This window comes from Stenella coeruleoalba (genome assembly GCF_951394435.1).
Source record: "Stenella coeruleoalba genome assembly, chromosome: 3".
NCBI classification, from domain to species: domain Eukaryota; kingdom Metazoa; phylum Chordata; class Mammalia; order Artiodactyla; family Delphinidae; genus Stenella; species Stenella coeruleoalba.
Window position 1 is genome coordinate 5483854 of NC_137148.1, and position 13091 is coordinate 5496944.

At 47.0% G+C, this 13091-nt stretch overlaps 1 protein-coding gene across 1 annotated transcript; it reads right to left on the minus strand.

Moving 5' to 3' along the window:
* Window positions 1-332: 332 nt before the first annotated feature.
* MED10 (mediator complex subunit 10) lies at window positions 333-8458 on the minus strand. Its single transcript, XM_079916296.1, has 4 exons — window positions 8252-8458; window positions 7024-7107; window positions 3189-3291; window positions 333-988 (listed from the first exon to the last, which is right to left on the minus strand). The coding sequence occupies exons 1-4, from the start codon at window positions 8371-8373 to the stop codon at window positions 890-892; spliced, it is 408 nt and encodes a 135-aa protein (XP_079772422.1). The 5' UTR covers window positions 8374-8458; the 3' UTR covers window positions 333-889.
* Window positions 8459-13091: the final 4633 nt, after the last annotated feature.

The following is a 13091-nucleotide window of genomic DNA, read 5'->3' on the forward strand; positions in this document are numbered from 1 at the left end:
AACCTCCCAAGGCCCGCCGGCCCTGCAGACTCCGAAGGCGCAGCTGTCCCCGCCATCTGGCAGCCCCCTCAGGCAGACACACAGGGCCCCGGGATGGGCTGGGGGTGCATTCCTGAACTGTGTCAATACACCCGCAATGTCCTCTGTGAAAGAGGCCGCAGGGAAATCAGAATCCTGCATTTCACTTTGGCTTTTCCTGCCTAAATGCCTGCAGAACAAACTTCACCAATATCCCTCACACTTTAGGGAAGTGACAATTGTTTACGAGATACAAGATACTATACTATGAAAACGTTACAGAAATAATTACATGGAATAAGTCTTATAAGTACTTAAAGACTTTATTATATTAGACGAACTGAAATCTATGGAAACACAGTTCCATTGAACACATTCTTTATGCACTATACTTAAAAATATAAAATACAAAACGAATTTAAAGTACTTATATTAAACCAAGTTTTCCTTCTGTTTTTTTGTTTAGCTTTCTTTGACACCATAAAAGAAAGAAAGAAAGAAAAAGAACAGAAAGAGTATATTAAAAGAAAACTATTAGGTAGAATTTTTTTAAACTTTTACTTTACCTATCATATTTAATATTTCCAAGACTATTTGGCCACGGAGAATCATACACATCGCACTCAAAGTTGTGTGATCACCAGTCCCCTGAGAGCTAGAGGACCAAACAGAGCACGTCAGGGAGGGGGGCAGCTGGCGGCACAGCCCCGCACGCCCTCCAGGCCCTGCCGTCCCCAGAGGCCAGGACCAGGACAAGGTGGCGGGAGGATGGGCCCAGGAAACAGCATCGCTGCCGCTCAGTCAAGGCTGCCTGAAGGTCACGGCCACTCGTGCAGGGCTGGGAGGACCTTCAGACAGACGGAGGAGGGAGTTAGGAAGGAGGATGGTCTTCCCCCCGGACGCTCCGGTACTTGGCCATGTCCTCAGGAAATACTTTAGAGAGTTCTTGAATCAACAGGCTTTTAAATTTCTAAGAAGAAAAATATACACGGTCAAGATATTTTTGCACGTGACCCATCACCCAAGTTAAAGACGACGCCCCACCAGAGCCTCAAACTCAAAAGAGAAACTGGGCTTTCCCTGCACTGTCTGCTCATCTCCCTGGATGCCACACCTGCCAAACCGCAGCAGGAAACTGCTTGCAACTATGCTGCAGGTACATCAGGTACATGGAGAACTTCCTGAAAGAGGAATGTTCATTCAAAGACTACTTCTTCCCTCCCACCTCAAATGACAAGGAGCCCTCTCGCACAGAGCCAGCCACTCAGGTGGAAATGATTAGAGCAAGTGTAACAGGAGTCTTCACGTAATAATTAAGCAATTATTAATTCAAACCACATCAAACCCATTGTGTGCAAACAGCTCTCGATCAAAGCTTTCAGAGCACCTAGAAACCTGTCTTCTCCAAATACCACGCTCCTTGAGCCTTCGTATCAGCATAACGTTTGTTTTAATCCAATCTTAAAAGCAGCTAAATATCTGCCAGCATCTCAAAACCCTTTCTTATAAGCTGTACAGAAAGGCAGCACCGTGGATACAAACAGAGAGATGGTCCTTATGTAGGTCAGGAACACATCCTTAAAGGAGGCTACATGCCAACCCTACAGAAAGCATTTAAGATAGAACTCATGCAACTTTAATCACTCGACCCACCAGGCATACAAACTGCACTGTGAGACGTTCACAATCTTATGAGAGGAAATGACACCAAGAGGCAACAGAAAGGGGTGCAAACTGAACAAATAGCACGGTCGCTAGTGTCACTGCCGACAGGCCATCTCCAGGTGCAGAGGCAGGGAGGCGAACAGGAGCGCGGGCAGCCGGGAGCACATCGCCCTGCGGCCGCGGCCCTGTTCTTAAGGGGAAGGGCGGGGCTCTTTCTGCCTGTCGTCCCCTGAGCTGGACGATCCGGCTCGCCCGCAGACTGGCCCAAAGAACCCCAGCTGGCTCTCCACCAAAGCGCTATCGTGCCCCAGAGGTGATGCTCCGTTCAAGAGCAACTCAATCCCAAGCTGGCAAAGCAGAAATGAGGCCGGGGGCACCACACTAACCCTCACAGCAAAGCCACCTCCAGGGCAGGCCACCTGGGATCAGCACAGATCCCTGCAGTCCAGGCAGCGGGAGACGGGCCTGTCACGGCAGTCCCGCCACCACCGCTGTGCCGGCCCCTTGCCTCGCCAGCGCGCCCTCCGCGTGGCCGTCCCCACGAACAGCAGACACCGAGCAGGCACCTGTGCCCCTGGGCAGCAGAGGGAACACAACACTCGTGCCCCTTGCATGCTGGGGCTTAGGCTGCAACAGGGGACACAGGACAGAGACAGAAGGGCCGACCCTTATCAGCCAAGGCTGGTCCGCAAGGCCTCTTGGAGGGGGTGACACGCCGACCAGGGAGGACAGGCAGTGGGCAGAGGACGTGCAGGAGTCCCAGCAGAGGAGACGGCAGGGGAATGGACAGGAAGGAGACAAGGAGACGGGCCGGTGAATTCCAGAAACGCAAATGAGGCCAGCGCTGCTGGGGGCAGGGGGAGAGGCAGGAGGGCTCGCTGTCTGAGACCAACAGGAAGGGGTGGCACCGCCCACCTAAAGGAAACCCCCCACACACACACACCCCCCGCCCCTGGCCACACGAGAGTCAACGTAGGTAAGAAAACACTCCATATACCATGTTCAAGATGCAGTTTTCTCAATCCCATCAAAACCAAGAAATACAAAGAGCAGGGTCTCTGTGGCGAATAGGGTATACGGTACAAAGGGGTCTGGAGTCTGAAGCTGGAGACGACCACCAGAGAAAGAGAAGTCAAGGAGGATTCGGCAATCCTCTAAACCAAAGACCCACAGTTACAGAAAAAGGCCGAACAGAAGGACTCAGAAAGCACCAAAGGGCAACCTGGAGATACTAAAATCGTAAAAACAGAAACAAGCACGTTAGCCAACAACTAACACCACAAAAATTAACCCAGACTTCTGTAAAAGGGAGGCTAGCCACGTCGCTACGTTTATTATGCTACCACACGGCTTGCTATTTAATTTTATTACCTATTACGCATTTCAGAAATCTCAGCTGGGTAATGTTGTCAGGTAGCTGAAGTTTTACAAAGTCTATGAGCCAGATTTGCTCTGTGAGCATTCCTTGATGTTCTGACATTATCTTCTGTTGACAAGAACCTTACCTTCATTGTGTCAATCTTGCCTTTAACTTGTTCATTTTTAGCCAGAGCCCTCTCCAGGCACTCTTTGGTATAGAGTTGGGGATTTCGACCTTGATCTATGTATCTGGAAACATGAAACATGTCAATTAACATTCATGGCTGATACCTCCTCTCACAGTTTTCTTATGGGGAAAAAACAAAGGTAGCGATCTGTAACCTCACATGGCCCTGTTTAGAAGCTGTGTCCAGGAACCAGGTGAATTAGGATTCCTTCGGTTATACAAGTATAGATGACTTGCACTCATATTACTTCTAATAATATGAATGACTCATGAAATCAAGTTAACGATCACTTATAAACCAAGCAAGCTTCACAGTCACACCAGTTCACATGTTTAGCACTTGTGTTTTTCGAAAGGTTTCATGGCCAACCACACCTTTTTATCCTCACAACAACCTGTAAGGTCAGGCAGCTCTTGACAAGAGAGAACTAAGCGTGGGCCAGAGCTTCAGGGCTGAGCAATACAGGGAGCCCACCGAGATGCAACCCAGCAGGCCCACCCCGTCCTCTGTAGAGCCGCCTCGGGGCTGCAGGATCGGTGAGGGGAGAGCAGCGAGCACGAGAGTGCTGGCTTTGCCTGTCCTGAGATTAGTTTACCAACTGGAGAGAGGGGGGAATGATACACTACTTTCCTAAAAATACCTAAGTAACTTAAACTTAACAGAGACAGATTCTCTCCAATTATTTCTTAACAGCATAAAACTGTTCTGTGAAATTTTCAACACGTGTCCCCAAAATGTCTTCCTCATCCCAAAGATTTCATTAAGTGTACTGCCTAGATGAATATACACATTTTACCTGCGGAAGGCCACCTGCCTACTTCTGCACCTTGAAGACCTTCACATCATCCAGCTAAACTGAATTACTCATTACAAAGAAACAAAAACCACCACCACTACACTAAGTCTGATTTATGCATTTTTAGGCTTCAGTTAAAAAAAATTATCACTTCAGATTAAAGACACCGTTAGGTTGCTGTTAATGGCATAAAAACTGGCTTTTAATTATGACAGATAGAGAAATACTAATAAATGAAAAGTTCTAGAAATCCCATTTTATTGTGATGTATTTGAAACGATGGAATGAAAAAAGCAACATTCTGGTTAAATCCTAAGCAAAATCCATCCATTTCTGGGGGGCGGGGAAAACTCAACGGGCCCAAATGTCCTAAATAAACAACCCCTTTCGACAGTGATGTCATTTGGATCGGGCTCTTCTTTGAAGACTCGAGGGTTGACTCCCACTTCTGCCAACTCGCCAACCCCAAGCACCCGGCAGAAGGGCCGAGGTTTACGTTGGTGTCTCTGCTCCAGACGCAGTCGGCGTGCCTGAGAACAGGCCTGGAGACCCTTCTACGTCGGCACAGACTGATGTAGACAGATGTAAGCCAGATCTGCCGACAGCTCAGATCTGCTGCTTGCTGGGCGCTGAGCGGCCACCCCATCCCAAGTCCCCACGTGGGTCTCCGCTGTCCCTGCACCCACCGGCTCCGGCTGTGCTGGCCGAGGCCTCACTGCCCCCGCCTCTTCAGCGGTCTTCCCCATCTGTCTTCCTCTCATTTGCTCCACTTCAGAAGCCAGGAGTAGTTCCTCGGCATCTGTCAATATACTCATCCCACACACTCGTGACCAGAATGGCTCTAATGAGGACACTTAAGGAAAGGAAATCAGCCTCCACCTTGCCACACTTCACGAGCAGGAGTCTAGAGCTGCAACACACGCACAAGACAGACCTTCGCTCCCACCTGGGAACATGTGACACCTTGGCCAGCAGGTGAGGACAGAGCTGAGGCTGGGAAAACTGCAGCCTATGTGTCCTGACTTGGTGGCCAGCTGCCGAGCTGTGCTGTAACTGGGACTTTCATCTCTGACCTTTGGGGATGTAAAAAGGTAACTTTTCCTTTTACTGTTCAAGGAACTCTAGTGATTTACATTTGCAGTTTTACTGCAAAAAGCCCCAGAATACTCTTGCTGTTCCAAGCCAGCTCCGGGAGGGAGGCTGCTTGGCCCAGAGAATTGGCCCTGGTCAACACAAGTCCAGGATTTGAAACTAAAATTAGAGCTGTCATATGATCCAGCAATCATCCAAACTCCTGGGCATATACACAGACAAAACTATAATTCAAAAAGATACACGCACCCCTATGTTCACAGCAACACTATTTACAATAGCCAAGACATGGAAACAACCTAAGTGTCCATCCACAGATGAATGGATAAAGAAGATGTGGTGTGTGTATATACATACAATGGAATATTACTCAGCCATAAAAAAGAATGAAATAATGCCATTTGCAGCAACATGGATGGACCTACAGATTGTCATACTAAGTGAAGTCAGAAAGATGAATATCACAAGCTATCACTTATATGTGGAATCTAAAACATGACACAAATGAACATATCAATGAAACAGAAACAGACTCACAGACATAGAGAACAGATTTTGGTTGCCAAGGGGAAGGGGGGTGGGAGAGGGATGGAGTGAGAGTTTGGGGTTAGCAGACACTAATATAGGATGGACCAACAAGGTCCTACTGTGTAGCACAGGGAACTATATTCAATATCCTGTGATAAACCATAATGGAAAAGAATATATATATGTATAGCCGAATCACTTTGCCGTACAGCAGAAATTAACACAACACTGTAAATCAACTATACTTCAATAAAATTTTTTTTAAAAAGTCCAGAATTTTAGTCTCAGCTCTGACACTGACTAGCTAAACAGCCACTACAGTTACTTACTGGTTCTTTCACCTGTGAAATCAGTGTGATAAAACCTGGATGGATAAAACCTAAAGAGTTTATTTCCTAGAGGCATCTCTAGGCCAGGACTGTGCCCAGGTGCAGGCAACTCTCTCACAGAAAACGGTAAAAAGACTTATCAACATACCTGGCCTAAGAACTTTTTTTTTCAATAGAGCAGATATTATCATCTCCTAGAACCAGCACTGCCAGGGCAGTCTGGGGGATACCAGACCAAATTCGTACTTCTCAGGTTGTTTCTGGCTTTAATTTTTTTTAATTTATAACATAGCTGCATAAGACTTTTTCATTCTCAAGAAAAAAAAGGAATTCATGTGGTTGTCCTTTTATATAAGCAAGATTTTAAGAGCCTAGGATGTTCTTCACATATTTAAAAAGCCTTTATTCACATGTAACTCTTTTTAAACAATACAATACTGAGTTGTTGTTTTTTAATTAATTTATTTATTTTTGGCTGCATTGGGTCTTCGTTGCTGCGCGCGGGCTTTCTCTAGTTGCGGCGAGCGGGGGTTACTCTTCGTTGCGGTGCTCGGGGTTCTCATTGCGGTGGCTTCTCTTGTTGCGGAGCATGGGCTCTAGGCATGTTGGCTCAGTAGTTGTGGCATGTGGGTTCTAGAGCACAGGCTCAGTAGTTGTGGCGCACAGGCTCTAGAGCGCAGGCTCAGTAGTTGTAGCTCACGGGCTCTACAGCGCAGGCTCAGTAGTTGTGGCACACAGGCTTAGGTTGCTCCGCGGCATGTGGTATCTTCCCGGACCAGGGCTCGAACCCATGTCCCCTGCCTTGGCAGGTGGATTCTCAGCCACTGTGCCACCAGGTAAGTCCCTGAGATTTTTTTTTTTTTTTAATGGTTTAATCCCATGAGAACATAAGCTCCATGACGGCGGGGATTTTTGTCTGTTTTCTTCCCTAACATATACGAAGCACCCAGACCATGCCTGCCACATAGCAGACACTTATATACTGGTAGTTGAGGAAATGATTACAGCAAAACTAAACAATAATTAGAATATCAAGAACACTACTTACTCAAAAACTTCTAAAGGGACAGTAATATCATGAAGTTGCTGTCTGCATTTATCGATATCCTGTAAGCCAGTAACAATAAAATTCCTGAGGAAAAAAGCAAAAATGGGACGTTAGGTTAATTGGGACGACGGCACTGAGCACCACCCACATCTGGCCGACCAGGGATCCACACGCGTGTTCCTTGCACAAGCACAGGTTACATGTGGCTCTCAGCTCTTTGGTTAGCTACAGAATTCCGTAAAGCTTTGGCGTTCTATCATATGCTTACCTATCTCCTGATCGTCTTTTTAAACAAGGAATTGCCAATACTGGGGGGCAAGAACCAATAGGAATAAGGGCAGGAGCCTTTGAGAATCTGATGAAAAATACGAGCCTTCTCTCAAAAACATTCACCCTGAGGTGGCGGGGATTTTGTGTGCGGTGTCAGACAACGCCCGCGGTGGGCGACTCCAGTTCAAGCATCCATCCTCAAAGCCTGAGGGAAAGCAAGTCGCGGCTGCCTAGTCTAACTTCAGCTCCCCGCGGGAGCCTTCCTAGATCAGCCGGCTGGTCCCGCAGCACCGGGTACGCAAGGCGGGCTTGCAAACAGGTTGGTGCTTGTGCCCTCCGTACAGCTGTGAGCCCTTCTCCGGAGCATCCGATTTGTATCTGCCTTTTGTTCACCCTAGGGCCGGGCACCGCGGCCAGCACAAGGCTGCTGCCCCAAAAATCACTTCATAAACGTTCTGTGGCCCGTCGCAACCCACCACCGCCCACCATCATCCGATCCTCCCTTCGGGCCTAGGCATCAAGCGGTTTCTGAGCCCTCGCCTTCCCGGGGCCCATTTCACCGCACTGCCGCGTGAAGCCCGCCTCCCTTCGGGGGGCAGGGGCGGAACCCCCGGCCGAAGGGGAGAGAGTCCTACGTGCGTAGGGCAAGACTCAGATTCAGAAGCACGCCTCCCCCTGATAGCCCCAGAAACAGAGACTGATAACGTGTCCAAACGCGGCCCCAAGACAAGGTCCCAGCGCGGCAAAGCGGGAAGGAGGCGGGCCTGCAACAGGCGACAGCGGCCAGCCCGCCTGCGCACAGCCTGGACCGGGAGGGCCCGGGAGGGCCCGGCCCCGAGCAAGGCGGGGAGAGGAGGCGGCTCTCAGCCGGCTCCAGGCTCCCCATCCCGGCTTCCAGGCAGACAGACGCCACCCCGCTGGCGCCGGGGACACGCCGGCGGACTCGGCCGCCACTCACAGCTTCTGGTTGAGCCCGGCCTGGCTGCTGGGCTGGAAGTCGCTGACGATGATGCCGAGCTGCCGGATGTTCTCCACAAACTTCTCCAGGTGCTCCTCCAGGTGGTCGAACTTCTCGGCCATTGCCCAACCGTCAGCACCGCCGCGGGCTCGCTCCTGCCCCGGCGCCTCTGGCTTCCGCCGGGGCCCGCCACCACTTCCGTTTCCTCTGGGGGGCGGGGAGCGGGAGGGGGGTGGGGCCTGGATGGTGGGGCGGGGCGACGCGGGGCGGGGCGGGGCGGGGCGGGCCACCGGGGCGTGGTGTGGACCCTGAGGCGGTGTCTGGGGCGGGGCCTGGATCGGAGGCCGGGTTTGAGCGCGGAGCGAGGCGGACGTCAGCTCAGCCTGGCACCAGTAGCCCTAAGCGGCCCAGGTGAGCAGGGCACGCCAGGTGTTGGTCCTCAGGACTCGCACGCGTGCTCTGAGGGCCACAAAGAGCCCGCGATGGGGAACTGTGGGATCCGGCTCTGCCTTCACTGGCCCTAGGCAAGTTCCCGAGCCTCTGAGCCCTTACATAAAATCAGGATAATGAGACCCGACAGCTACATGAGGTTAGTTAGAGGAGATAACGCCGGTAAGGCTGAAGCACAGCGGGCAGTACTTGGAAAGAGTAGCTTGACCCATGATGAAAATGACTTTTTTTCCCCGAGTATTCAAATTACAGGTACTTATGGTAAATAATTGCAACAATAAAGAAAAAAATGTAACGAAGAAAGGGGAAAAGACACCTGATATCCTGCCCCCCTGACATGAGCCATCTTTAAGATCTCAGAGACCTTCCCTTCCTCTGCTTCTTTACAGGCAGGTACAACCGCTTGTGGACAAAGGGCTTGGTCAGCTTCTTATTCCACACCAGCGAGCCGCTGTGCAGGGTCCAGCAGGCTTCCTACCTGCTCCTCTGGAAGCTGGCCTCTCCCTTTTGGAGCCACTCAGCCTTTGCCCTGACCCTGAAAGGCAGCTCAAGCTGGGCTTCAAACCCATCACTTTTCCAGTAGTGATTTGCCATCCCCAAAGGGGTGAATTAGCAGCAAGGACAACAACATACGGTGACCTTAGGTCTAGTGTCACAACTGAGGCTTCTAGTGCTAACTGCTGCCACCTCCCACCAGAGGTCTCGGTGCCCTCCATGCGCCATATAAGGCAACGTCTTCACAAATACCCATGTACCTGAAAACCCTCAAGTTTGCATGAAGGACCCGATAAGGACAGTCTCCTTGTCCCTCAGTTGGAATCCTTGAGGTCAGCTCTGGCACCCCGACTTCTTTCTTCTGGTATGTAATTAGCACCCACCAACTCTAACTCTTCCTTCTAACCATGTCCCCTCAGCTCTTGCTTCCCTAATTCCAGCCACCTTCCTAGGTCAGGTCCTCGGCCCCTTGTGCCAACTCTAATAAAACAGTGCCCTATGGGGTTTCCCTATCTGCGAAGAATAACCTCCCCTACTTCACAGAGCTTTTTGTAAACAGCTGTTCATTGATCTTACTAAAATTCCATTTTGACCACTCTTGTGCTTAAGAAACGTTTATGCCCATTCTTCTAGGAGTAACTGACGTTTGCTCCTGCAGTAGCCTGCCTGGATCCCTCAAGCCACCGTAATTTCCTTTTCTACTGAATATCATAGTATCCATCATTCATCCTTTTCAGTTCCTAGAGTCTTAGGCAAAATGAGGAAGCCCCTTTTCTTGATGATCTCCAAAGCCTCTCCCAACTGCAGCCAGAAATGGGAACCCAGAGAAGGTACGTGATTTGTCAGACTTACTGAATCAGGAACTCCAATTGATGTGGTGGGCTGAAGTGACAGGGAAAGCCTCTGTTCTGCTCTGAATACACAGACATGTTAGATAAAATACCTCCCTCCCAACGTAAGGGCAGTTAACTTCAGGGGAATTTTAAAACGAGGTGGCAATAAAATACTAGACAAAAGGAAAAAATGATGATTGGGGAGAGGGCTGGATATGAAGTTAGTCCTTTTCAATTTCATAAGAATAAAAAGGGATAGATATTGATGGGACTTAGGCTTTGTTTAGTATTGATTTAAAAAGTTAAGTTTATTTCTTTAGTAGAACAATATAATTTCCAAATTAGTAAAGGGGAAAGGGAATAAGGACAATGCAATCAATTAAATAGAAGGCAAGAAAAACAGAGAATAGGTGAAGCAAAGAACAAGCATAAAAAATAAAAAGCACACAATGAGATAAAAGAATTAAAGAAAAATATGTTGGTGATCACAGTGAATGTAAACAGACTTCACTACTTGTTTAAAAGGGAGATTCTCTCAGATTGGAAGTGTTTTATTATATTTTGTTTTGTTTTATTGTTGTTGCTGCTGTCTTAATCCAGCTATGTGGCTTTTCCAAAGCACACCTAAAACAAACATACAGAAAGGTTTAGATAAAGGAATAGGATAGAAAAAGATATGACAGGTAATCAAAAAATATTATTAAACATATGAAATTAAAAATTAATAAAAATGTTAAAAGACTTTTTTAATGATAAAGGAAAGAGTCCACCAAGAGGCTATACTAATATTTACCTATAAGCAACTAACAACGTTGTCTTATAATATCTAGCACAAAAGTTGGCAAATTATGAGGAACAATTCAAACTCCATAATCGTAACAGGAGATTTGAACCACCTCTATCAGAAAATGATGTCAAGTAGAGTACAAAATAAATGAATATGAAAGAGTTGAATAATATGATTAATGTATGTGATCTTTGAGAAACACTGAAGAACAGATTATTTTCAAGCACATATGGAATATTTATGAAAATTTGACCATTCACTAGACTACAACGGAAGTTTCAGCGAATTTCAAATTGTGTCACATGGACTGGATTTTCTGTCTTCAGTGGTATAAATACAGTAGAAATCAATGAAGTTATTTGCTTTTTACATACACACACATGCACACACACACACACACACACACACACACACACACACACACACACAGACCTGAAAACCAAAACACACTCTTTGAAATAATTCATGGATATATATACATCTAAATTTATATGGTCAAGACCCGATTGATGTCCATCATCCCAATATAAGTATTAGTAGCACTTCCTGTCACTCACTATCAAAGGTATCTCAATTTGGTTGATACATTACATGGCCATACTAGTTAAAGAGGAATTTGTAACATATTTGCAACTGAATGATAAGCACTCCTTATCAAACTTCTGCTTTGCTTCTAAGGTGATACTCTGAGGAAAAATAACCTGGAAATAATAAGCTAGGGTTTTCAACCCAAAGAGTTAATGAAAAGGATCAAGAGAGAAATCACAAGCACAAAAAATATATAGAAAGGAGTGGAAAAGATAAAGAGAGATACTGATGAAAACGAAAACTCTTCCATTAATTTTTTTTTTTCTGCTTTCGTTAGAAGCTAGAAAGATGAACAGTAAAGAAAAGCTGGCTGTTGAAAAGACGAGTAAAGGTACATACTTCAGCAAGTCCATCAGAAGGCAGAGAGAAAATAAACAATATTATAAATGAATGAGGAAACATCATTCAATAACAGTGAAATTTGTATTCATATTTTGAAAGCTTGAAGGATGTGGACAATTTTCTAGAAAACTCCCAAAAGTTAACCTAAAAAATAATAGGAGATCAGAATAGATCCTAACCTTTCAATAAACTGGCCAGCAGACAAAAATCTCTTTCAAAGAAACAAAAGACATCAAGCTGTGACTGCTTTTAACACTAGATTGTTCTTCTTTAATGAAACATTAAAGAAAAAAGAATTTCAATTTTAAGCAGACATTTTCAGAGACTAGAAAACGAAGAAACAACATCCCAGCTCATTTTTGTTTTGTTTTGTTTTGTTTTGTTTTGTTTTTGCGTTACGCGGGCCTCTCACTGATGTGGCCTCTCCCGTTGCGGAGCACAGGCTGAGGACGCGCAGGCTCAGTGTCCATGGCTCACGGGCCCAGCCACTCCGCGGCACGTGGGATCTTCCCGGATCGGGGCACGAAGAATCCGTATCCCCTGCATCAGCAGGCAGACTCTCAACCACTGCGCCACCAGGGAAGCCCCCAGCTCATTTTTAAAGAATTATATAACTTTGATAGGAAATGCAGACAAGGACAGTCCAAAAAAAAAAAAGAGGAAGAAAATATAGGCCAATCTTCCTTCTGAAAGTAGATGTAAAAATCACAAATATTATAAAATATCAGCAAATTGAATCAATTATCCCGTATCAGCTATCAATTGCTACATAAACAAACCTCGTGGAAACGTAGTGGCTTGAAACAGCCACTTTCCTCTATTTTGCTCGCAACTCTGCAATGTGGGCTGTGCGTGGCGTTCGTAGCTTTCCCCCGCTCCATGTCACTTTGGCTGGGTGGCCTGGCTGAGGCTAGCGAATCTACTTTCAAGATGACTCCCTCACACGGCCATCACATTGATGGTGCATGTCGGCTGGGAGCCCAGCTGGACTGTAAGCTAGAGAACACAGTCCCCCTCTGCGTGAGTCTCTGCGGACTTTGGGAGCATCCTTGCCTTGTGGTGGCTGGGTTCCAGGAGCACGTAGCTCAAGAGAAACAGGTAGAAGTTGCACAGCCTTCTAGAATCTTGCCTCCAAAGTCCCATAGCATCACTTGCACCATAGCCATGGCACAGATGGATTCCCAGAAGGGAACATAACCCTGACCTGTCAGTGGAAGAAGTAAGAAGTCACTTTGTTGGAAGAACAGGTGAAAGAACAGGTGAGACCTTTTGAAGCCATTTTTGAAAAACACAACCTGTCAAACATCACACTGAAAAAAAAAATAATAATAATGATCTATTGGGC

Excerpts from the sequence above, each read along its gene's own strand:
- MED10 (XM_079916296.1), bottom strand. The coding sequence starts at position 8,373 with ATGGCCGAGAAGTTCGACCACCTGGAGGAGCACCTGGAGAAGTTTGTG. Across the intron at positions 7,108-8,251 it reads GCCGGGCTCAACCAGAAGCT|GAATTTTATTGTTACTGGCT; the intron begins GTGAGTGGCGGC and ends TTTTTTCCTCAG. Across the intron at positions 3,292-7,023 it reads GTCCCTTTAGAAGTTTTTGA|ATACATAGATCAAGGTCGAA; the intron begins GTAAGTAGTGTT and ends TCATGTTTCCAG.